The sequence below is a fragment of the Papio anubis genome, chromosome 2 (genome assembly GCF_008728515.1).
Source record: "Papio anubis isolate 15944 chromosome 2, Panubis1.0, whole genome shotgun sequence".
In the NCBI taxonomy this organism is placed as follows: domain Eukaryota; kingdom Metazoa; phylum Chordata; class Mammalia; order Primates; family Cercopithecidae; genus Papio; species Papio anubis.
In genome coordinates this window covers 31864983-31892269 of record NC_044977.1, presented here as the reverse complement: position 1 = coordinate 31892269, position 27287 = coordinate 31864983, and the positions used below count along the sequence as shown (strand labels likewise).

Below are 27287 nucleotides of genomic sequence, written 5' to 3'. Positions count from 1 at the left end.
CTGCTTCGGGCTATAATGAAGCTACATGTAACAGAGCAGCACATCCTCTATTAAAAAACAACCTAAAATTTAATAAAATATATGAGGCAAACGTGATTTTTTTTCTATTTAAATTTTTTTTGAAAATTATTTTCTTTTAATCCTTTTATTTTAGGTTCAGGGGTACATGTGCAGGTTTGTTATAAAGGTAAACTTATATCATCCAAAACTAAGAGATGAGAAACTCACAAGGTAAGCCCTACATTCACCCGATCCTCCACTTCGGATCATTTCCTGACCATGATGCAATAAGAATCCAAGCAGAAGATGGCAATCCTGCTAAGCTGAGAAATGAGACATCAGAAGTTGTGGAAACTAACCTGGCTGGAATCTGCAGAGCGGGAAGTAAGAGAAAGTCTTAAACAGAGAAAGACCCAAGTAGTCTGTGTGGTGGTTCTCCACAAGTCCTTGGTTGAGAGACAGGCTGCAAATGCCCAGGATGAGACACAACTAGATTTACCAGATTATTAAGAAAGGAAAAGAGATACCAAGAGTCAGGCAAGGCGCGGCGGGTCACGCCTGTAATCCCAGCACTTTGGGAGGCTGAGGCGGGTGGATCGCCTGAGGTCAGGAGTTTGAGACCAGCCTGGCCAACATGGCGAAACCCCGGCTCCAATAAAAATACAAAAATTAGCTGGACGCAGTGGCGCATGCCTGTAATCCCAACTACTCTGAAGGGTGAGGCAGGAGAATTGCTTGAACCCGGGCGGTGGAGGTTGCGGTGAGCCGAGATCACGCCAGTGCACTCCAGCCTAGGTGACAGAGCAAGACTCTGTCACAAAAAAAAAAAAAAAGAGAGAGAGAGAAAGATACCAGGAGTCAAGAAGTCAAGATACCTAACAGAAAGGAAAGATCTGTTAAAATCTCAGGCCCACAGCTGAGAGACCAGAAAGAATAGGCCTTAGGAGTAAGAATCATGACCTCGAAGAAGGCTTGCTCTTATTCTAAGACCTAACAAAGCCTTGGAGCAAGCCCTGACAGCATTCATGGTTGAGACAGAGTTTGGAGGTTAAGAACCACCAAGTTACACTGTCTTAGATACCTGAGGTTTTCTACTGATTCACTCAAGCAAATCGTAAAATCCAGATATACAAACTCAGTGTGATCAGATAGTAAATGAACTGCCTGCTATAACAAAAATCAATAATTTTCAGAGGAAGATAAAATAATCTAGAATCTCTGTAGTGTTATCATGAGCAACCATGAATTACAAAACAAGCAAAGAAGCATGAAATTGTGATCTATAGTATAAAAGGTGAGGAGTAAAGCATTGAGTAAAAACCATCATGGAGATTGTCCAGGCTGTAGATTGGTCAAAGACTTTAAACCAGTTGTTAAAAATGGATTCTGGAGAGAGGTGGCCAACCTGACTGACTAGAAGCAGCTGGTGTGTGCTGCTCTCACAGAGAGGGATGGAAGGGACAAGTAAACATAGCATTTTCAACTGAAACATCCAGGTCCAAACGTTGCGACTAATCAAGGAAACAACTCAATTCACGGAGAATGGAGAGAAGCAAGGCAGGATGACCACCCACCTGGGAGCGACACAAAGTCAGGGGAACCTCACCTGCCCAGGGAAGCAGTGAACGAATGAGCAGCCCCAGGAACCCATGCTTCTCCCATGGATCTTTGCAACCCTCCAGTCAGAAGATCCCCTCATGAACCCACTCCACTAAGGCCTGCAGTCTGACATGTAGGGCTATGTGGAGTCTCAGCAGAGCAGTCACTCAGGCACATGTGGAGCCCTAGGAGCCTTAGATACCCAGCTGCAACCCAGCTGCAACCCTCAGCAGAAGTTAGATCCCCATACCTACTCCTAGGAGAGGGACTGAATACAGGGGACTGACCAATGATGGTCTGCAGGCCCATGGTACACCACATGATAAGACCCACTGACTCAGAAATCCAGCCAGCCATGGGTAGCAGTGTTGCATCTCTCTGAGAAAGAGCTCCCAGCAGGTGGGGCGGCCCACCACCTTTGCTGTTTCAGAGCCTCAGCCACAGTTGCCTTAGGGCTCTAGCAAATCGGTGGCAACTAGGGACTAGAGCAGACCCTCAGCACTGCCCAGCGGTACTATGGAGAAGCAGTCAGACTTCTTATTCATGCAGATCCCAAATCCCATTACTCCTCACTAGGCAGAATCTCCCAACTGGGATCCTCCAATCACCCTTGCTGGTGTTGGCCAACTGGGTTTCAAACCTCCCTGGTACAGTGCTCCAGGGGGAAGATGGACCACCATCTTTGCTATTTGGTCAACTTAACTATTCTTGCCTTTGGGCTTTGAAGAATCCAAAGCAACTGGAGACTGGAGCGGACCCCCAGCTAGTACAGCTACTCTATGAAAACATGGTCAGACTGTTATTTTAAGTGGGTCTCTGAGCCCATTCCTTTTCACTGGTTGGGACCTCTTGACGGGGGTCTCCAGCTACCTCCTACAGGTGTGTTCAGGCTGGCAATAGCTTCATACCTCCCTGGGGCGGAGCTCCCAGAGGGAGAGGCAGGCCACCATCTCTGCTATTTTGCAGCCTCCACTCATCGTTGTTCCCTTCAGGCACAAGAAAGTCCAAGGTGAATAGGGACTGGAGCAGACCCCCAGCATACTGCAGCAGCCCTATGGAAAAGTGGCCAGACTGTCACATGGGGCTAGTTCCCACATCTCCTCACCAGGCAGGTCCTCCAGGCCTGGAGCTCCAGCCACCCCTTGTCAGGGCTATTGAGCCAATAGCAGTTCTGCAACTCCCTGGACAGAACTCCCAGTGGGAGCCGGGGGTTGCCATCCTTGCTGTCTTGCAGCCCTTGCCCTTGCTGTCTCCAGGATCCAGAGAGTCTGTAGGCATCAGAGGCTGGTCCGGAACCCCAGCAAAGAGCAACCACCTCACAGAAAAGTGGCCAGACTGTTCTCCACGCAGATCCTGATCCTCACTTTTCCTCAATGAACAGGGCCGCCTGGCCTGGGACTCCAGCACAATGACCCAACCCTTGCCTGATCACCACAATCAAAGACAGCCCAGCATTTCTTCAAGGAGGAAACCATAAAGTCAACTCACAACCCCTCTGCCACTACAGTTGCAGTGACTCAGCCCTTACAGCCCTGACACTGGAAAGGAACAAAGGGCCTAGTCATTATGCTGGCACTTCCAACACATGGCAGCCACCATATGGAGGGGAGTCCAGCCACCATATGGAAGGGAACCACTCCCCCCACTCTTCACAAGGCAGGGCCCCTGGCTCATGAAAGTAGAACAGTTGCTCCATCCACAACTGAGCATACTCACTGGTAGTGGCCCAGAGTTTCCCGAGGGAGAGGCTCCTAGAGGCATACAAGTACACCCCTGCTCCCGCCACTGCCACAGTAACAATTGTATCCCTGCTGCCCTTGGTCTGGGGAAGAAACAAAGAGCCTGAGGGCTACACCTGAGTTTACCACATGCCACAGGTACCAGACAGGGGAAAGATCAATCTTTCCTCCGTGTGAGCTTTTGGCCCCCTCATCTCCACCAAGAAAAACCCCAAGGTCATGACAACGGTACACACAACCTACTCCTCCAGCTGACCAGTAACAGCAGCTCCACATTTCATGGAGGTGGAGCCCCCAGGAGCAACAACTTACAGAATGGAAGACAATGATTGCAAACTATGCATCTGACAAAGGTTTATAAGCCAAAATCTCTGAGAAACTTAAACAAATTAACAAGCAAAACACAAACAACCCCTTTAAAAAATGGGCAAACCATATGAACAGACACTTTTCTAAAGAAGACATACACGTGGCCATCAAGCATATGAAAAAATTCTGATGATCACTAACCATTTACATTTGAAATACAAATCAAAACACAATGAGATACTATCTCACACCAGTCAGAATGACATTTATTAAAAAGTCAAAAAATAGCAGATGCTGGCAAGGCTGTGGAGAAAAGGGAATGCTTATATCTTACTGAGGGAAATGTAAATTAGTTCAGTCATTGTGGAAAGAATGCTGGCAATTTCTAAGAGAACTTAAAACAGAATTACCATTCAACCCAGCAATTTTATTATTGGATATATACAGAAAGGAATATAAATCATTCTACTATAAAGACACATGTATGTGTATGTTCTTTGCAGCACTAGTCACAACAGTAAAGACATGGAATCAACCTAAATGCCCATCAACAGTAGAATGGATAAAGAAAATGTGGTACATATACACCATGGAATACTATGCAACCATAAAAAAGAATGAGATCATGTCCTTTGCAGCAACATAGATGGAGGTGGAGACCATTATCCTTAGCAAGCTAACACAGGAACAGAAAAGCAAATACTGCATGTTCTCACTTATAAATGGAGCTAAACATCAAGTACATATGGACACAAAAAAGGGAGCAAGAGACATCAGAGCCTACTTGAGAGTGGAGTGTAGGGAGGAAGGTAAGGATCAGAAAACTACATATCATGTACTATTATGCTTATTAACTGGGTGATGAAATTATTTGTCTACCAGATCCCTGCAAAATGTAATTCACCTATATAACAAACCTGCACCTGTATCCCTAAACCTAAATGAAAAAATTTTAAAAAGCACACACATGTCAAAATTTACTTAAGGACTAGAACTTTTTAATAGTCCCGTACATATTGAAATTTTTGGAATTTGTATTCTTCCCACAAAAACACTCCATGCCAGATGGTTTTACTGATGAGTTTTATCAAATATTTCAGGAAGAAATAACATGAATCTTACACAGACTTTATCAGGAAACAAAGGAGGAAAAAAAGCTTTCGAGTGCATATTATGGGGCCAGTGTAAACAAATACTAAACCTTGAAAAAACATTTCAGCAAAAGAAAATTACAGGCCAATATCCCACATTAATGTGGATACAAAAAATCATTAATAAGATATTAGCAAGTTGAATCCAGGAATACATTAAAAGAATTAGACATCAAAACTAAATAAATAAGCTTTATTTTAGGAATATGAGATTGATTCGACAATTGAAAATCAACCATTGTGATTCAACACATTATAAGAAAAAACCAGAAAATTTATATAAGGTATTTGATAAAGAACAAAAAGAATTTTACAAAATGTAACATTCTTTTAAAAAATCTCCAAAAACTCAGAATAGAATGACACTTCCTGAACTCAATAATGGGCATTTATTATAAATTTACAGCTAACATCACATCTAGTGATGAAAAACTAAGACAATAAGACTGAGAGCAAGACAAGAACGTTCACTCTCACCACTTCTATTCCGTATTCTACTGGAGTTGTTAGCTAGTAGAATAGGGCTAGAAAAAGAAATAAACTGACTTACAAATTACAAAGAAAGCACTAAAATTGTCTCTGCAAGATGGCATGATATCTACATTTTTAAGATTCTACCAAAAATAACTAGAATCTATAATGAATTTAGTAAGGTGGCAAGATACAAGTCCAAATTCCAAAAATTAATTGTGTTTTCATATACTAGAAACAAACAACTGGAAATAAAATTTTTAACTCTTTTTACAAAAATAATCAAAATATAAAAGGGATAGACATAAAGTTAATGAAATACATGGAATAACTCTACAATGAAAACTATGGAATATTTCCTAGATAACTGAAAAAAGATTTAAAAAATGGAGAAGTACGCTATATTTGTGAATTAGAGCCCATAATATTATTAAGATATCCATTCTTCATAAATTGATCTATAGATTCAACACAACCTCAATCAAAATCTCCACAGACTCTTCTTGTAAAATATATATGAAAATGCAGAGGACCTACAATAGACAAAACAAATATAAAAAAGTTAGATGATTTACACTACCTGATTTAAAGACATATATCCCGTGTAATTAAGGCCACATGACGTTGGCTTTAGGTCAGGATGTAGAGATCAATGCAACAGAAAAGATAATCCATAAGTAAATCCACACATACAAAGTCAATAGATTTTCGACAAAGGATCAAATTATCTCAATGGAAAAATTACAATATTTTCAACAAATAATCCTGAAAACACTGAATATCCATGCAGAAGCAATGAACCTTGATCCCCATGTACTAGGCCCAAAATGTAATGTGGCATGATCATACACTTTAACATGAAAGATAGAACTATATAAATTATAGAAGAAAACATAGGAGAACTTAAGATAGGCAAAGATTTCTTAGCCAGGATTTTTTTTTAAGTACTAACCATAAAAAGAAATACTGATAAATTGGATGTCACTAAAATTAAAAATGTTCTGCTCTTCAAAAGACATTACAAAAATTACGAGCAACAGGATCAGGGAAAAATATGAGTCATGGGCTTAGGGACTTTTCAAAAGTTCCCCAACAAAAGAATTTGATAAAAGAATCTATAAATAAGTCTTACAATTCAAAAATAAGAAGACAAACTACTGAATTAAAAACTGGGCAAAGAATGTGAACAGACACTTTACAAAGAATATACAAATGGCCAATAAACACTTGAAGATGTTTGCCATCATTAGCTGCCAGAAACATGCAAATTAAACCCACAGTGGTATGTCAATACACACCTACTATATTGCCTAAAAATAAAAACACTAACAGGTATTGGCAAGGACATGGAGCAACTAAAATTTTCTTTTCTTTTCTTTTCTTTTTTTTTTTTGAGACAGAGTCTCACTCTGCCTCTCAGGCTGGAGTGCAGTGGCTCCTGATCTCAGCTCACTGCAACCTCTGCCTCCCGGGTTCAAGTGATTCTCCTGCCTCAGCCTCCCAAGTAGCTGGGATTACAGTCACACGCAACCACGCCCAGCTATTTTTTGTATTTTTAGTAGAGACGGTGTTTCGCCATGTTGGCCAGGCTGGTCTCGAACCCCTGACCTCAGGTGCTCAGCCCGCCTGGCCTCCCAAAGTACTGAGATTACAGGCATGAGTCACCACTCCTGGCTGAAATTTTCATATGTGGCTGATGAGAGTGTAAAATGTTGAAACAACTTCTGAAACAGAGATTTTAATTTGAACTGTGGTTTTGGTCTGAAACAGTTTGTCAGTTGCTTACAAAAGTTAAATATGTCCTATACTACACAAAAAAAAGATACTGACCCAAGAGAAATAAAATCCAATGTACACAAAACTTGTTTTTGACTATTCATAGAAGTTTTATTCTTAGTAACCAATGGTCTGTTCACTTTTAGCATAAGCATTTTATTTTTGCCTAAAAAGTTTGATCCCCTCAAATAACATATTTATAGAGGCATATATTTATCTAAAAAGGTCAAATAATGTTTAGTAATTTATTTTCTATTTTTTATCTTATAAAAAATAAAATACGTATAAATCATACATGTGATAATGGGTTTGTATCTAAAATATATAAGGAACTCAAAAGTTCAACAGCAAGAAAATAAATAATACAATTAAAAATAAGCAAAGGACCTGAATAAACATTTCTCAAAAGAAGACATACAAATGGACAACAGGTATATAAACAATGTTCAAAATCATTAATCATCAGAAAAATGCTCATGAAAATCACAATGAGATATCACGTTACACTAGTCAGAAAGGCTATTTGAATTCCTTGTAAATTCTGGACATTAGTCCATTGTCAGACACATAGTTTGCAAATATATTCTCCCATTCTGCAGGGTTTTTGTTTCTCACAGTGAATAGGTTACGTGTTCACTTGATTATTTATTTTTGTGGTACAGAAGCTATTTAGTTCAATTATGTTCCATTTGTCTATTTTTGTTCTTGTTGCATGTGCTTTTGGGGTTTTAGTCATTAATTCTTTGCCTACACCAATGTCCAGAAGAGTTTTCTCTAGGATTTTTTCCAGCATGTTTATAGTTTGGGATCTAACGTTTAAGTCTTTAATTCATCTTGAGTTGATTTTTTAAAATGGGGTGAGAGATAAAGGGTCTAGTTTTATTGTTTTGCATAAAGCAATCAAATTTTCCCAATACCATTTATGGAGAGAAATTTTAGATGGCACAAACAAATGAAAACATGCTATGCTCATGGATCAGAAGAATTAGTACTGTTAAAATGACCACACTGCCCAAAGCAATCTATAGATCAAATGCAGTATCTATCAAAATGCCATGATTTTTCACAGAATTAGAAAAAACTATCCTAAAATTTATATGGAACCAAAAAAGAGCTCAAATATCCAAAGCAATCCTAAGCAAAAAGAACAAAGCTGGGGGAATCACATCACCTAACTTCAAATTATACTATAAAGATATAGTAATCAAAACAGCATGATACTGGTATAAAAATATACACATACATGGATGGAACCAAATTTAAAAACCCAGAAATAAAGCCACATTTTACAGCCAACTGACTTTGACAAAGTCAATAAGAACATAGGGAAAGAACATACTAATTTTCACTGATAGACACATTTTATTAAGTTTCCAAGCTATTATGTGAATCTTACCTAATTAAATTATTAGCTTTAATAGTGTACATAAACAAAAAAACTTTATTCCTTAAAACGTAGTGCACAAAATAAAATACCAAATTTACATCCTTCTTTTCCAGACATGTTTTATTCCCAAAACTCACTTGTATGATGCTTTTAAGCAATGCTCTCCTCTCATTGAACATAAAATGTGGCTAAAAATTGGACTCGCTATTACAGCCAGAAAAATCAGAGAACACTTGTCTTATGAGGTAGGAAGTGCTTGTATAAACTTGTCTTTCTTTCTTTGAATGGAATGGCATTAAAACTTTATAATTGACTATTTATGAATATATATTAAACTTCATAAACTAATAATAGACTGAAATTGTGTTTTTAAAACAGGATTGGAACTACAAGATGCAACTAAAGCTCTCTAATATTTATATAGAAGATATACCAATGACCACCAAAACTGATATCTATGATGAAAATGTAATCTATGTTATCCTCATACATGGAGCTGTAGAAGATTGTCAGTTACGAAAATTTTATAGAGCACCTTTCTTAATTCCTATAACATGCCATCAGGTAAAGAAATATTGATTCCTGTCTTCAGGTCAACATGCCATATGTCCAACAATGTATTAACATCAGGAAAACTGTCAGTATAATCTTAAGCTTTTCACTTTCCAATCTTCTCCCTTTTCCCACCACTCCATAAACACTCACTCATACCCACAACCACACCCACATACGCCCACATGCACCAAGTTCATTGACTGCTTTGGCACTTGCTAGCCCAAGCATAAGCTATTCCTATCCAATGCCTATGAAGGCCAAGCTGGACATTTTGGCTACAGTTAGATTTTGGTACAGTTATTCATTGCAAAAGAGGGTGCATTTATTTTACTCACAAGTTGCAGAAAAACTGTACCCACAATGCTCTAGAAACGTTCTGCCAGACTGATGCTGAATTGAGTATTAGTAGTATTTCCACAGCTGCTTTGAAAGTGAACATCTTCTCATATTTAAACTGTTAATTGAGTTCCCCTGACAATCAAAATGAGAACCTGAGCCATGTAAAGAAGGAAAGAAGTATGTTTGTGTGTGTATTGTTTTGTGTTGGGGGAGGATCAGAGAGGCACATGTCAAAAGGAATCAGGGAACATGAAAGATACAGCTACAAAAAGTAATTCAAAGAGGACTCAGAGTTATTTAAAATATGCTTGTATATAGTGCTATATATTGAAATGATAAAAAAAAGATACTTACAACTTATCCTCCAGAGATCTCTCAACCAAGTGGAAAGAAATAAGTAAATATATTAACAAAATATTTTACAGCTAGGATGAAAGCACTTACAGGGTAGATTTTGGACATAAGAAAAAAGTGTAATGGGGATGGGAGGGATCCCAAGGTGAGAAATGATCATAAGAAAATTTTCTAAGTGGACATCAGCAGCACTGACGTAATGCTTAATGACAGGAAGTGAAACGTTCTCCACTATGCTGCTCTCTACCTCTATCCTTGAACACATAACAGAAATTTGGTGTGGGTGCTTGTTGAGAATTTAGACAGTCAAGCAAGAGCCTGAAGCCTGGTAAACTTTCTCTACTTACTTCCGTAGACACAGAGCCCTACTCATTGTGGATTTGGGTACCAATGTGATTCAAACTATGTTGAAAACAACCACAGGATGGAAGAATATTTTGAAATATTTCTATTAATTCTTTTCATTAAACTTTCTTTCTGCCATGTAGAAAAAGTCTCTGGATGATTTTTAAAGGGCCATTGGTGATTCATTCTTAATCATTTTTTCATATGGAATAGAAATATTTAAAAATCAATGAATGTATATGGAATATTGACTTTTGCAAAACCAACATACCCAAGTATTTTAAGATATCATTTTTATTTGTGTTGATTTAATATTTTCCATTTTTCCCAGATACTTAGAGAAAGTCAGAAATAGCAGCTTACTAGAGAATTTTTAATAGTAGGATATTTGCTCAGAAATTAACTTGCATTCTGTCAACTTTCAGATACAAGGTATTGAAGATTTCACAAAAGTAGTGATTATTCAAACTCCGACTAACATGAAAGCATTCAGATGGAATATTAGAAAGTTTATTCCTAAACATAAAAGTTCTCTTACGCCAGGATTAATGCGTGAGTTAGATTTCTTTGAGCAATTGTAAGAACTTACTTTTCCTTTATAAAATAGTCCTATGTATATTTGGAAACTGTTGTTTGCATTCTGCCTAATGTATTGAGGAATCCTTTTAACTGCCATATTTGCTATTCAATGTATGAGTTCAGGCAGACAATATTGAAGTTATGTTTTTAAATTATTATATATTTCATCCATAAGAACAAAAGTGCATAATTATCAAAATGATACGAAAAAAGGTTAATGAGGGAATTACTAACTGTTCCCCCAAATTAAGATATGTTATATAGCAATAACATTAAAAATACCATTGTCCTGTCTGAACAACAAACATAAATCACTGGAACTGGATGAATAACTTTAATATAAAGCCTATTCTTCATACAGATTTTAATAGATAAAACTTTAATCATAACATATATGATTATTTAATCACTACTATTAAGCCCTTGATTAAAATTTGAAAAATACTTCTGAGACAAATTTAAAAATTTAATTTAAGTTTTCCATTATCAATCAAAAATTTTAAATTGAATTTTGAGATAAATTTTAAAAATTTAAAAATTATTGAATAAGTAATAATAATAGAATTTAATTGATCAATTCACTAAAGGAGAAATAATGTTCAAAATTTAGAAATATAGAAATCAATTTTAAAACCCTGTGTCTATAAAAAATATTACCAATCAAGAGATAAACCAAAGACAATTCACAGGTGAAAACTTGCATTGAAAACACAACGTGGAAAATGTTCAATGCTGTTAATATTTACAGAAACAAATTATGTATTTGGTCTATTTAATTTGTGAAATTTTGTAAGAATTATAATACCTCTTGACCAAACCAATGTAGTGAATCTGATACACATTCTTACTTTATTAATAGCAATGCAAACAATAAAGTAAATTAATCAGGAGATTCCAAAAGCCAAAAAAGAGTTTATATCCTTTGACTAAATAATATGTCTAAATATTTATCCTAAAGATATATAAAGCTAAAAAAGAAAATGATAATTGAGCATTATTTATAAAAATAAAATATAAGAAATAATAAAAATGTATAATGATAAATGAATGGTTAACTAAATCAGTACATCAGTCAACGTGATTGAATGTTATATAAGCATTAAAAACTTGATTTTCCATATTATAACTTTTGAAAAACCAGTGATACAAAGAAAGAAATAGCAGACACTGGGGTCTACTTGAAGGGGGAGGATGGGAGGGAGGAGAGGAGCAGAAAAGATAACTATTGGGTACTAGGCTTAATACCGAGGTGATGAAATAATATATACAGCAAACTTCTGTGACAACCTGTTTACATATGTAACAAACCCTTCACATGTACCCCCAAACCTAAACTAAAAGTTAAAGAAAAACCAGTGATATACATCAAGTAAAAATACCAAGAATATAACATTGTTACTAATTTAAATGAATTTAATCTTTATTATGTACAATCATATAATTTTACATCTATGTGGACACAAAATACTGTCATTGTATGGGTCCCCACTGACCTTAAGATTAAGCATATACAGAGTAGCATAACCAAGATAATGGAATAGAAGGTAATCCATTCATATATCCCACAACAAAAAAAGAATTCTGTCCCCATACATGGCCCAAAGCCTCTCTGCAGGAGCCTCAAAATTTAGGTAGGAGTTTGTGAAGTCTTCATGTAGCTCACAACTTAGGGGCATCATTTTGAGAATGCAGATTGACTCCAGGTAGCTGATACTACAAGGTTGCTTCCCCATTCAAGTCCTGAAATTATCCTGTCCTCCAAGGGACTTGGCTCCTTCCTCATTTGGTCTTGAGCCTGAATCCAAAACCATCTGTCAAGGGATCTGGGAAGTATCATGCATACTTGTGCCTTGGCAGAGAAACTCACCTGCCTGCTGACATCTATCTCAGTGATGAATCTGAAAGTTTCCCTGTGGTTTGGCTTCAACAACCCTCAGCTGAGGTCCCAGCTCAGAGCTGCTCACACAAGGATCTAGAGAGAGAATCACCAATATCACACAACCAGGGAGTCTGAGCCCCCCTGACAGACTTGCCAACTTCCAACTCACAGCAGATCCTGATGGCACCAAGTCTCAGGTCTGGCTCCTCCCACTGCCACCAGTAAACTATCCCCCTCTGTGCTGAAACTTGCCAGGCATGCCCCTCTGAAGCAATAAGACAAGACTCTCCAGCCTGTGTCCCACAGCAGATCCCAAATCAACCCAATCTCAGCTCCAGCCTTTCCTGCTGCAGTCAGGGAACTATCCCATCTGTTCAGGGACCTACTAGGAAACACATACCTATATGAGTTGATGTGACAGGCATACCAACCTTCATCTCACAGCAGATCCCCAGAGGGCTCTGTCTCAGCTTTGTCCCCTCCTGCTGCATCAGGGAGCTATCCTGTCTGTGCTGGGTAATGTGCACTACTCCGAAGCAAGACTGACCTCTCCAGCCTCTGTCCCACAGCAGATCCTGAGGGGACAGTCTCAGCTCTGGCTCCTTCAGCTACAGTCAAGGAATTGCCTTGCTTGTGCAGGGACCTGCTGGGTAATGCATGCCCAACTAAGCCAACAATACAGGCCCATCAGCCTCCTTTCTCTGGCAGATCCCAAAGGGGCCCAGCCTCAATTTCAACCCCTCTCACTGAAATCAGGGACCCAACATATCCCTGCAGAGATGGACAAAGAGTCACATCCATCTGGGCCATTGGGACCGTTTCCAGACCAGCACTCCCACACAACACCAGAACCCTCCTTGGGACTTCCCCAGGTCCATCTGGGCCTTAAAACTACATCAACCTTGAAATCCTTGTGAGAGTCTTGGTAAGCATCCTCTAGTGCTGAAAGGGCTCCAGTGATGACAGATTCGGGTAACTAAACAATCAGTCTGCCAGAATCCATGGAAGGCTCTCCAAAGGCAGACAGGGACAGGCAAAGGCAAACTGTGGAGACTAAAATAAATACCTAATCCCTCAATGTACATGTCCACAAGCATCAAGAATATTTAGAGCAATACGACCTCACCAAATGCACAAAATAACATGTCAGAGACCAACCCTAAAATGACGGAGATGTGTGATCTCTCAAAGAATTCAAAAAAATGTTTTAAGGAAACTCTCTGAATTTCAAGAAAACACAGGATGAATTCAGAAGTTTATCAGTGAAATTTAACAGAGATCAAAATTTTAAAAAATCAAACAGAAGTCCTAAAGCTGAAAATAAAATTAATGAAATAGCATCAACAGCAGAATTGATCAAATAGAAGAAGGAATCAGTGAAGTTGAAGAGAGTCTAGTTAAAAATACAATCAGAGGAGAAAAAGAATAAAACAATAAAGCTATCTTACAAGGTCTAGGTGACAACATCAAAAGAACAAATATTTTGGTTTTTGAAGTTAAAAAGAGAACTGAGAAAGAAAGAGGTGTATAAAGTTTGTCTTAATAAATAATAACAGAAAACTTTACAGACCTGGACAAAGAGATAAATATCTAGATACAAAAAGATTAAGTCATCAATCAGATTTAACTCAAATAAGAATACCCCAAAACATTATAATTAGGTACTCAAAAGCCAAAGATAAAGAAAGGAAAAGGGACTTTTGAGCAAAAGCAATGAAGAAAAAAAGAAGGAAATAATATGTAAGGGAAATCCAATATGCCTGAAAGCAGGCTTCTCAACAGAAACCTTACAGGCCAGGAGGAGTAGAAAGATATATTCAAAGTGCTGAAGAAAAAAAAAAAAAATCTGCCAAGCACAAATACTATACTCAGAAAAGCTAAACTTCAGAAAGAAAGTAGAAATAAGGACTTTCCCAGACAAAAAAAAATGTTGATGGCATTTATCACTACCAGACCTGTCCTATAAGAAATGCTAAAGGGAATTCTTCAAATGGAAAGAAAATATTATCAATGTGATTGTTACATTAATTTGGTAATCATGGTGTGTGAATCACTTATATCCCTACTAAGAAGAATAAAAGACAGAATATTTAAAATATACTATGACAATTTTAAAGAGATAAGCAATATAAAATGCAAATTGTGACATTAAAAATCAAAATGTGGGGTAAGGAGGGAATTGCTGCATACAGATGTTTTTGTTTGTGTGTTTGTTTCTTCTCTCTCTTTTTTGCAATGAAAGTTAAGTTGGTATTAGTTTTAAGTAACTTATTTAAAACATACTACCAGAAAAAATGACTAACCACAATGGAAGATAGTAAGAAAGGAAGAAGAAAGGAGAATAGTTACAAAACAACTAGAAAACAAGTAAGACAATGGCAGTAGCAAGTCCTTACCTATTAGTAGTAACAATGAATGTAAATGGACTACATTCTGCAATCAAAAGACAAAGCATGGCTTAATAAATTTTTTAAAAACCCAACTATATGCTGCCTATGAGAAGAACTCTTTGCCTATAAAGATACATGTAGGCTGAAAATGAGGGGATAGAATAAAATATTCTATACAAACAGAAACCAAAAGGGGAAGAATAGCTATACTTATATCAGATAAAATGGACCTTAAATCAAAACCTTTACAAAAAAAAAAAAAAAAAAAAAGGTCATTATATTTAAAAAATGGTCAATTAAACAAGAGGATATAACAGTTGTCAATATACATATGTGCTAAACATCAGAGTCCCCAGATATGTAAAGCAAATATTAAGAGATCTAAAGGGAGAGGTGGATTGCAATACAATAGTAGTAGGGAACTTCAACACCCCAGTTACAGCAATGGGCAGATTATCAAGACAGAAAATTAACAAACATTGGAGTTAAACTAGACTCTACACCAAATGAGCCTAACAGACATTTACAGAGTATTTCATTCAACTGCTGCAGAATATACATTTTTCTTATCAGCATATGGAATATTCTCCAGGATAGGCCACATGTTAAGCCACAAAACAAGTCTCAACGATTTAAAAAAAGTCAAAACTATATCAAATGTCTTTTCTGACTGCAATGGGATAAAACTAGAAATCAGTAAGAGGAGGAACTATGGAAACTGCGTAAATACATGAAATTTAAAAAGCATGCACCTAGATAACCAATGGATCAATTTAGAAATTAAAGGAAATTTTTAAAAATTTATTGAAATAAATGAAAATGGAAACACAAAATTCCAGAACCTATGAGATACAGCAAAACCAGTACTAAGAGGGAAGTCTATAGCAATAAATGCCCATACCCCCAAAATAGAAACACTTAAAAAAAATCTAATGACAACCTCAGTGAACTTGAAAGCGAGACCAAACCAAACCCAAAATTAGTAGAAGGAAAGAAATAATAAATGAGCATAAATAAATAAAATTGGAAATAATAATGATTTTAAAATTTGGCAAAAAAAATTGTTTTTTAAAAAAGATAATTAACAAAACCTTATCTAGACTAAGAAAAAGAGATAAACCCAGATAAATAAAACCAGAAATTAAAAAATAAAGATTGCAACGGATACCACAGAAATACAAAGGATCATCATAGACTACTATGAAAAATTATACACCAACAAATTGAAAAACCTAGAAGAAATGGATAAATTCCTGGACACATACAACCTATCAAAATTTAAACATCAAGAAACAGAACACCAGTACAGACCAATAACACATAACAGGATCAAAGCCATAATAAAAAGTCTCCCATTAAAGAAAACCCCAGGATCTAATGGGTTCACTACTGAATTCTAATGAATATTTAAATAATAACTAATATCAATTCTACTTAAACTATATCAAAAAATTGAAGAGAAAGAAATACTTTTAAATTTATTCTACTAAGCCAGCATTATCCTGATACCAAAACCAGAAAAGGACACAGGAAAAATAGAAAACTACAGGCCAGTATCCTTGATCAACATAGATGCAAAAATCCTCAACAAAATACTAGCAAACTAAATTCAACAACACATTAAAAAGGTCATTCATCATGATCAAGTGGGATTCATCTCAAGGATGCAAGGATGGTTCAGCATATGCAAATCAATAAATATGATGTATTACATCAACAGAATCAAGGATGAAAACCCTATGATCATTTCAGTAAATGCAGAATAAGTATTCAATAAAATTCAACATCATTTCATAATAAAAATCATCAACAAATTGAATATAGAAGGAACATACCTCAACACAATAAATGTGACATATATGACAAACCCTCAACTAATAACATATTAAGCAGGGAAGAATTTTAAAAAGCTTTTCCACTAAGATCTGAAGCAAAAAAGGATGTCTACTTTTACTACTATTCAACATAGTACAGGTGGTCCAAGCCAGAGCAATTAGGTGAAGGAAAAAAATAAAGGTATCCAAAGTGGAAAGGAAGAAGTCAAAGTATTCTCGTTTGCAGATGACATGATAGCATACTTAGAAAAACCTAAGGACTTCACACCAAAAACTCTTAAAACTGATAAACAAATCCAGTAAGGTTGCAGGATACAAAATCTACATACAAAAAATCAGTAGCATTTATATAGGCTAACAGTGATCAGTCTGAAAAAGAAATGAAGAAAGCAATCCTATTTACAATAGCTACAAAAAAATAAAATATTTAGGAATAAATTTAACTTAAGAAGTGAAAGATCTCTACAAGAAAAACTATAAAACACTGTTGAAAGAAATCAAAGAAGGCACACAAAAAAATAAAACATATTCCATGTTCATAGACTGGAATAATTAATATTGTTAAATTGGTCTATACTACCCAAAGCAATCTGTAAATTCAATGCAAACCCTATCAAAATGTCAATGGCATTCTCCACAGACACAGAAAAAAAAATCCTAAAATCCATAGGGAACTACAAAAGACCCCGAATAGCCACAGCAGTCCTGAGCAAAAAGAACAAAACCAGAGGCATCACATTACCTGATTTCAAATTATACTACAAAGCTACAATTACCAAAACAGCATGGTACTGGCATAAAAACAGACACTTCAATCAATGGAGCAGAATAAAGAATCCAGAAATAAATCCATGCACTGATAGCCAACTCATTTTCAACAAAGGCACCAAGAACATATATTGGGAAAAGGACAGTCTCTTTAATAATTGGTGCTAGAGAAACTGGATATCCATATGCAGAAGAGTGAAACAAGGTTCCCATCTATTACCATATAGAAAAAACAACTCAAAATGGATTAGAGACTTAAATTTAAGACCTAAAACTGTAAAACCACAAAAAAAAAAAAAAGCAAAAAAAGTTGGGAAAATGCTATAGGACCTCACTCAGCCTGTCTGAAGATTTTTTTGCCTAAGGCCACAAAAGAACAGGCAACCAAAAGCCAAAATAAATAAGTGGGATTATATCAAGCTAAAAAGCTTCTGCACAACAAAGGAAACAGTCTACAAAGTGAAGAGACAACCTACAGAATAACGGAAAATATTTGCAAACTATTCATCTGATACGGGATTACTAACCAGAATATATAAGGAACATAACTCCATAGCAAAAACACAAGTACTCGATTTTTAAATGTGCAAAACATCTGAAGAGACATTTATCTAAAGAAGACATGCAAATGACCAACATATATACGAAAAAATGCTCAACATCACTAAAAATAGAGAAATGCAAATCAAAACCACAATGAGATATCATTTCACCTTAGAATGACTACTGTCAAAAAGACAAAAAATTTAAAATACTTGAAAATATACCAAGAAAGGGGAACACTTGTACACTATTGGTGGAAATGTAAAGTAGTACAGCCATTATGGAAAACTGTACAGTGTTTCTTTAAGAAAACAAAAACTAAAATTAGAATTACCATATGATTTAGCAATCCCACTGCTGGGTATATACTCAAAAGAAATAAAATCAGTATGTTGAAGCAATGTCTTCACTCCCATGTTTATTGCAGCACTGTTCAAACACCCAAGATATGAAATCAACATAAGTGTTCATCAACAAATGCATAAAGAAAATGCAGTGTGTGTATGTGTGTATGTGTGTATATACACAATGGAATATTATCTAGCTGTAAAAAACAATAAAATTCTCTCATTTGCTGCAATGTGTTTGAGACTGGAGATCATTATCTTAAGTTAAATAATCCAGGCACAGAAAGACAAATGCAACATGTTCTCACTCATATGTGGTCACTAAAAAAGTGGATCTTATAGAAGTATACAGTAGCATAATAGTTATCAAAGACTGAGAAGGAAAGGGAAAGGAGATGATGAAGAGAAGTTGACTAAAGGATACAAAAATACAATTAGAAGGGATAAGTTCTAGTATTCAGTAGTACAGTAATTATAGTTAATTATAGTAATTATAGTAATTTCCAACTAGCCAGAAGAGAAGAATTGTAATGTTCTCAACACAAAGAAAAGATAAATATTTGAGATGATGAATATCCCAATTATTCTGATTTGATCATTACCCATTGTATACGGGCATCAAAGTATTATATGTACCCCCAAAATACGTACAACTAATATATATCAATAAAATATTTAAATTGTCAAAAAAATTAAAATAAAATACCTTGATTCTCTGCTTTTAAAAATGATAAAGCATATACAGGGCATAGTTTTGGGCCCTTCACCATCTGCCCTTTCACCTGCTACCTTCTCTCCCCACTCTTTAAAACCTAGCCATACAAAACTACAAATGGTTCACCTGATATAGAAGACCTGGTGGCCTCCCATTCCTGAGCCTTTCCCCATATTGTTCATTTTTCCTGAAATTCTCTATACATCCTCTTCCCCACATCTCCTCATTTCATGGAGCTAACTCCTTATCCTTGAAATCTCAGCTTTTTCTCCAAGCAGCCATCACTGATACATCCCAAATTCACAAAACTGCACTATGTGACTCTCCTGTGTGCTCCCATAGCCCAACATACACACAGTCCTGTTTTTACCATGTCATGTTTCTTTGTATGTTTGCTAGTCTGTCTGTTTTACTAAGTAGAACTCCTAGAAGACATGAATCTTAACTCTTCTGCTTTCTTATGTATCCTCATTGCCAGCAACATGCCTGGCCCTCAATACATATTAATATAAAAGTATTTTGGGATATTGGAGTGATAGATGACTTTGTCGCTCTACTTTCCAAACTTTTTGCACATTTATTATATAATCTCCACAATAAAAGACTTATAATCACTTTTTAAAATGTGACCTTTTTTTTTTTTAAACCAAATGAGATTACCACCAATTTCAGATCACAGATTCTGAGTGTGAGTGATTTGAATCTGATCTAATCTGATAGTTGGACTAATAGAAATAGTCACTTGTTTCAGTGGTTGAATTAACATCTTTTTTTTTTTTTTTTTTTTTGAATCAGGTTCAACTGAAACATTGGAAGCAGGCATTCAAGAAGAAACAAAAACAAATGTTAAGGAGGTGAATTTAAAGCAGCCTTTCTAAAGGTTTTATTTTGGGTAAAAGAGAGTCTAGAGTTTATGGAAACTACCAATGTGTTTCTCTTATTCTGATAAAGTTCATCTGCTAGTCATTTTGTAGATTTTGGTGTAAAACACTTATTTTATCACTGGGTACAGTGGAAATTATACTTATTTTTAGAGAAGTATTAGAGAAATGACAAAGAAAAACAAAGTTCAAGGGATGCCAGAATATCTGTCTTGAATCACATTAGCAACAGGGCACTACCAGGATGGCTACAGTGCTAGCACACCCGAGCCCTTTCCATTCCCTCTTGGAGTGCTAAAATCTGGACTGACCTTAAGTCTTTCAGTGCTACCTCAGCTATGCATCTGGGATCTTTAAGCCTGAAAGCAGTTTGCCCTGTGTTCACAGTGCATGACAGAAAGAAGCAGCTCAATAATAAATGCTCTAATAAAATATATCCCAGTTAACCTAAGTTATTCAGAAAGTCCCACAAATATTGATCAATTTCATGTTCCTCTATGACCCTGGGGATCTTGAGATCCTCAAAATCTTGAGCCAACTTCACAATAGGATTCCAAGCTATGAAACACTATAGGACTCTGGAACTGAAACTGAGCAGAGAGAAATCTAATTAAAATACTCCACCAAATCTACACCATCCTGTCTGTGTCTGAATCGCATGGACTCCAGATGTGCTGGAGAGTTCATTTTTAGCTTTAGTCTCTGCCAGATTGGTTATATTGCTCCAGAAGATGCTGATTATAATATTCAGAATCTGATACATGTCTGCTATGAACACGCAAGCCATAAAATTGTGTATTTAGTTGTTAAATACTTATTTTACATCGATTAAGCCTATTTGTTCTATTAGCACTAGACATAAACCTCTGAGAACAGACACTCCTTTTGTCCCCAACATCTCTTCAGAAATATATGTTGAATGAAAGATGATCATAGGCTCTGTGATAAGTTGAAGATGTTCCTCATCCAAGTGCCCTGGCTTTTAAGAGGACAACACACTTCTCCAGTACCCAAGTTTCCATCCCTCATGAAGGAAGGATGTTCACTCTCTCCAAAAAGTATTCTGGAGACTTCTTGGGAAAAAGTTTCCTGAAACCTTTCCTATTTATTGCCTGTTGAATGGAATTCATGACAGAATAGCATAAGGGTCAAGTATGAGACTTTCTGGATTTGACTCTAGATTCTACCACTTAATAGCCATGTGACCTTGGGCAAATTTTTTAACCTACATAAGCATCATTTTTTTGTCTACAAAAGAGTGATAATAGCAATACCCACCTCTGTAGAGATCAAAGAAGTGAAAAGTACACTGCACAGTCCTTGGCACAAAGAAGCAATTCCTATACACAGTTTCCATTATTTTCGGCTCATGCCTTCTCAAGACAGGAAACTACTTCTCCAAACATCTTTGACTCTTCCCATATTCTCTGAAAAACATGGATACATGCACCTATTCTAATTCTTCCAAACACAGTTGCTCCTGAAGGCTAGAGAATAGCAAAGGGAGATAACAATAGAAAAATAGATGAGGAGGACATTTAAAATAAAGTATTAGATGACTTCTAGAGCCCATTGACAAGACCATCTTTTTTTTCCTTTTTTCTTTTTTTTTTTTTTTTTTTTAGCAATGCTACCTTAGTATATTTGGAGGGATCGAAGGAGGAAAACTAATGTTTTTCATGTACCTAGCCTCAAAGAGTGTTGCTTTTCCATCAATTAAAAAAAATGATGGCATGATGGCTGTTAATGAAGCAGGAGTGTGAAAATAAAAGTTTGTTAAATGACACGAAAATTGGCTATTAAGACATGTAAAGAAAATCATCAAATTTCGTTGTTTAGTAGATGCTTTTTCTCCCTGAAGTTAGAACCTGGCTGTGTTAGAGTCAGCTCTCTTCCCAGGATCCCAAAACCTTTTCTCATCACTACCATTCCGGGATTGTGGCTTTCTCTTTACGTAATAAAAAGTCCATCAAAGTTGTGGGGGAAGGAAAGACAGATCACACTGTTACTGTGTCTATGTAGAAAGAAGTAGACATAGGAAACTCCATTTTGGTCTGTACTAAGAACAATTCTTCTGCCTTGAGATGCTGCTAATCTGTAACCCTAGCCTCAACCCTGTGCTCGCAAAAACATGTGCTGTATCGACTCAAGGTTTAATGGATTTAGAGCTGTGCAGGATGTGCTTTGTTAAAAATGTGTTTGCAGGCAGTATGCTTGGTAAAAGTCATCGCCATTCTCCAGTCTCGAGTACCCAAGGACAAAATGCACTGCGGAAGGCCACAGAGACCTCTGCCCAAGAAAGCTTGGGTATCGTCCAAGGTCTCTCCCCACTGAGACAGCCTGAGATATGGCCTCGTGGGAAGGGAAAGACCTGAATGTCCCCCAGCCCGACACCCGTAAAGGGTCTGTGCTGAGGAGAATTAGTGAAAGAGGAAAGCCGCTTTGCAGTTGAGATAAGAGGAAGGCATCTGTCTCCTGCTCATCCCTGGGAATGGAATGTCTCAGTGTAAAACCCGATCACACATTCTATTTTCTGAGATAGGAGAAAACCACCTTATGGCTGGAGGTGAGAGATGCTGGCAGCAATACTGCTCTTTACTGCACTGAAATGTTTGTGTAAAGTTAAACATAAATCTGGCCTACATGCACATCGAGGCACAGCACCTTTCCTTAAACTTATTTATGACACAGAGTCCTTTGCTCACATGTTTTCCTGCTGACCCTCTCCCCACCATTACCCTGTAGTCCTGCCACATCTCCCTCTCTGAGATGGTAGAGATAGTGATCAATAAATACTGAGGGAACTCAGAGACCAATGCCAGTGCAGGTCCTCCATATGCTGAGCGCCGGTCCCCTGGGTCCACTTTTCTTCCTCTATACTTTGTCTCTGTGTCTTATTTCTTTTCTCAGTCTCTCGTCTCCACCTTGCGAGAAATACCCACAGGTGTGGGGGGCAGGCCCCTTTCAAAAACGTCTATCATCACATCAAGTAACGAAGTGTTTTGAATCCCAGGATGGAGCACACAGTACTGCCACTGCCAGGAGTCCCCAGCCTTGCTCCCTGCTCTGTAGACTGAATTCTACCAGCCCTGCTTTATAAATCTGACCCTTATTAACAGTCTCAGAATTTGAGTCCTGTTTCCTGTCTCAATTTCTAGATGCAAGAGCCTGCACATTTTCTTAATGATCTCAATGACAAAGTTCAACTGTAAGAAGTCCCTTAGAATAAACCTAGGAAAGTCAGGTAAGCCACTCTGGTTTCCTCAGTAGGATCAGGAGCACATCTATCCCTGGAGATACAGACTGAAGCCAAAGTTACTTGCCCTTTATGTGACAGTGTGAATTATAGCTCTTTCCACTAGTCAGATGATTCTTCTAATTACAGTATTTCTAAGCTGTGATTTAGAGAATTAACTTTAAAATAAGACTCCTTTATCTAGATTTCTGAAAACTTCATAGTATTCTGGTTTCCTCTATATATACTGCTACTCAATCTCACAACTTGGCTTTTCTCAATTTAGCAGGTTATTTTTCAGGCTACCATGTACTGTTGGAAGATATAAAAAGATAAGTTATGACTTCACTTCTCAAGTGTTTGTGTTCTAGTTAAGAAGACAAAACCTACCAGAAGGCAATTAACCACAAAGGATACACTGTGGATAACACCAGCTGAAGTTAAAGGAATTCAAGAGAGAAATGGCTGGCTGTGGGAATTAGCAAAATCTTTGTAAAGAAAGGAAGAGGATGTTCATGAGAGAAGATAAAGGAAAGCAAGACTTTTGGGGAACAATGAGGACGACAGTCTGACAGTTAACTGTTCAAAATGTGTCTATGGGGAAATATTTGTGTGTGTATGCTTTATGTGATTTTATGTTACATAAATCATATCACTAAGTTAAAAAATAAAAGCCATCAGATAAATAGGTTTATCTCCATTTTAAAAATGTAATTCTTCAGGCTGGGCACGGTGGGTCACGCCTGTAATCCCAGCACTTTGGCAGTCCAAGGTGGATGGATCATGAGGTCAGGAGTTCAAGACCAGCCTGACCAAGGCGGTGAAACCCCATCTCTATTCAAAATACAAAAATTAGCCAGGCACAGTGGCAGATGCCTGTAATCCCAACTACTCAGGAGACTGAGGCAGAAAAATCACTTGAACCCGGGCAGTCAAGGTTACGGTGAGCTGAGATCATGCCATTGCACTCCAGCCTGGGCAACAGAGTGAGACTTCATCTCAAAATATATATGTGTGTATATATATATAATGTATATATATTTCTTCCATGCCACCTCCATATTTTAAAATGTGGCCATATTTAAAAGTAGATTTAAAAGCTTAAAATACCCTTTGAAAAAGTATTTGCAAGATGAATTTAATGGCAGATTAGAGGCTTTCAGTGTGCCTCAGCCACTTGGAAATAGCAAGATAGTGCATAAAAATTACCTCCGTGAGCATAGAAGGAAATTCAAGAAGGAAAATGGGAATCCACTGGAATCATGAGGGACACCCCAGATCCCAGAGAGGAGAACACTGGCAAACACCCCCCATGACGGCATCTACCTCATAAAAGTGAGTGAAGCTCCAGTATATGAGAGAAGTAGAGAGCTTCCCTTTGTGACTCATCTTTCTACTGGAGATCCAAGCAACCCAGGCCAAGGGAGACCACTTGGTTTCCCCCTAGCCCTTGAGTTAACTTAGGAGAAAGGCACTGGAGAAAGTTGTAGACATTTTCCCAGACCTGGGATGAGAGCAGGATGCCATTTTTAATCCAGTCACATGAAAAGTCAGTCATTCTTGGGTGACTGAGCAGTGTGGCTATGCAGGCATTTTAGTCTCAAGCCAGAGACTGAACACCCTGTTCTGGAGCAGAACACTGCCAGAATTGTGGAAAGTGCCTCAACAGTAGGTGCTAGAATTGTGCTTTTCCCCATTGCAAGTCTAGGGTAGGAGGAAAACTGCTACACCTGTATTTTCTCCCGGGTAGTGAGACTTGCAGCCAGGGCCAGCCTGGCAACCAGGAACTTATCTGTATGTGCCATTGCTAGATGCCTTATCCTGCTCCCCTGAGACTGTGGTGCAGTGGGGCCCTCTCTGCTCAAACTCCAGGTAGAAATACAGGTATTTGGAGCAGTCATTCTCCTTGTTCAGCATCCTAAGCCATCCCACCCTTCCTGGACACAGATCATGGTGCAGTGGGGCTCCCTCTGCTCCCTACCCAGTCAGATCTCAGGTGTTCAGAGCACCCATTTGCCTTGTTCAGCAGCTTGAGCCATATAACCCTTTCTGGACATAGATCATGGTACAATGGGGCTCTCTGCTCCACACCCAGGCAGACCTCCAGGCATTTGGAATACCCATTCACCTGGTTCAGCAACCTAAGCTGTGCCATCCTCCCTAGACATAGATTGTGGTGCAGAAGGGCTGTCTCTGCCTCAAGCCCAGGGAGATCTCCAGACATTTGGGGTACCTGTTTGCCTGGTTCAAGAGCCTGAGCCACCCCATCCTTTCTGCACATAGATCATGGTACGGCAGGGTTCTCTCCACTTCACACTTAGGCAGATCTCCAGGCATTTGGATTACTCACTCACTGGATCAGCAACCTGACCCACCCCATCCTTTCTGTGCAGAGAGATCTGGTGTGTGGGAACTCTCTGCTTCATGCCCAGGCAGATCACCAGGCATTCAGAGTACCCACTGACCTGGTTCAACAGCCTGAGCCACCCCACCCTTCCTGAATCATGATGCGCTGGGACTGTCTGCTCCATGCCCAGGCAGATCTCCAGGCATTCAGATTATGCACTCACTGGATCAGCAGCCTGACCTAACTGCTCCCCTCTCTTCCTGTGCAGATATTTTGGTACAGGGGGACCTTCTCTGCTCCATGCTCACACAGATCTGCAGGCATTCAGAGCACCTGCTTCCTTGGACCAGCACCCTGAGTCATCCTACCCCTCCTGTGCAGAGGTCTTGGTGCAGGGGGGCCATCTCTGCTCCACACACAAGCAGATCTCATGCATCTGAAGCACCCACTCTTCTAGATTAGGAGCTTAGGTTGCCCCACATCCCTGTGCAGAGAACTCAGAGCCAAGGTTTCCCAACTCCATTCCCAGACACACCAGTGAGTACCTGAGGACACCCCACTGGTTCTCTGTTGGCACTGGTTCTTGCACCTGCTATCAGGAGACCTGCAGAAAGACCTGCCCAGTCAAGACACACCCTTTATGGCTCCTACTCCCCATCCCCTCAGGGCTGAGCAGAGAACTCAGACCACTGTGCATATTAGGAATTAGTCCATTGCCTAAAACAATAGTTTCTGCCAGTAAACATGGATCAAGTATATACCTAAACACATTGGCCACAGCCAGCTCTTACTGTAAGTGCCATCTACACGCTTGTAGGATGAACTGAACAGCCCAATATAAAACCTGCCAAAAGTCTTATTAAGACATAGAGCTATAGTAGCAAAGCCAAAACAGTATTCTGTATAGTCATACCACCTAGGGAGTGGGGAAAAGGGAAGGGAAAAATAAAAAAAATAAACTAATAATAATATTGTTAAAGGGAAAAAAGGAAAATTCTACTCACATGAAAAGAATTACAAAAATTAGAAGTGCCAGTGTCTCCAGATGAGAAAGAACCCATGCAAGAATTCTGGCACCATGAAAAATCTGAATGTAGTAACACCACCAAAGGATTGCACTAGCTCTCCAGCAATGGTCCCTAACCAAAATGTAAACTCAGAGATACAGATAAGGCAGTCAAAGCATGGATTGTAAGGAAGATTAATGAGATCCAAGATGAAGTTGGAAATTAACACAAAGAAACCTTAAAACAATCCAGGAAATGAAAGAAGAGATAAACACTTTAAAAAAAAATCAATCAGGGCTTCTGGAATCGGAAAACTCACCCAAAAATTTTCAAAATACAATTGAAAACTTTATCAATAGACTAAACCAAGGAGAAGAATGAATTTCAGAGCTTGAAGACCACTCTTTTGAACTAACCCAGTCTGCCTGAAATAAAGTTTAAAAGAATTTTAAAAATGAGCAAAGTCTTTGAGAAATATGGGATTATATAAAGAGATCAAACCTATGAATTATTGGCGTTCCCCAGAGAAGGAGAAAAGTCAAACAACCTGTAGAATATATTTCAGGAAATAATTCAAGAAAACTTCTTTAATCTTGCTAGAGATGTAGATATCCAGATACAAAAACCTAGAGACAGTATACAAAATGAACATCCCCAACACATCACCAGACTGTCCAAGGTCAATGCCAAAGAAAAAATTTTAAAGTCAGAGAAATAGGGTAGATAACATACAATG

At 37.8% G+C, this 27287-nt stretch overlaps 1 protein-coding gene across 14 annotated transcripts in view; it reads left to right on the top strand.

Annotated features, from left to right (window-relative positions):
• Nucleotides 1-27287, top strand: part of SLC9C1 (solute carrier family 9 member C1) — a 136740-nt gene that overhangs the window by 102669 nt on the left and 6784 nt on the right. For 10 of the 14 annotated variants that reach the window (XM_021934036.2, XM_021934035.2, XM_021934032.2 and 7 more), the window contains 5 exons: nucleotides 8546-8677; nucleotides 8811-8996; nucleotides 10451-10577; nucleotides 19877-19935; nucleotides 23121-23206. In XM_021934036.2, the coding sequence (XP_021789728.2) occupies nucleotides 8546-8677; nucleotides 8811-8996; nucleotides 10451-10577; nucleotides 19877-19935; nucleotides 23121-23174 (558 nt within the window). In that variant the 3' untranslated portion in view covers nucleotides 23175-23206. Of the gene's footprint in view, nucleotides 1-8545; nucleotides 8678-8810; nucleotides 8997-10450; nucleotides 10578-19876; nucleotides 19936-23120; nucleotides 23207-23483; nucleotides 23886-27287 lie in introns of those variants that run through there. The other 4 variants (XM_021934028.2, XM_021934030.2, XM_021934034.2 and 1 more) reach the window with 4 other exon arrangements.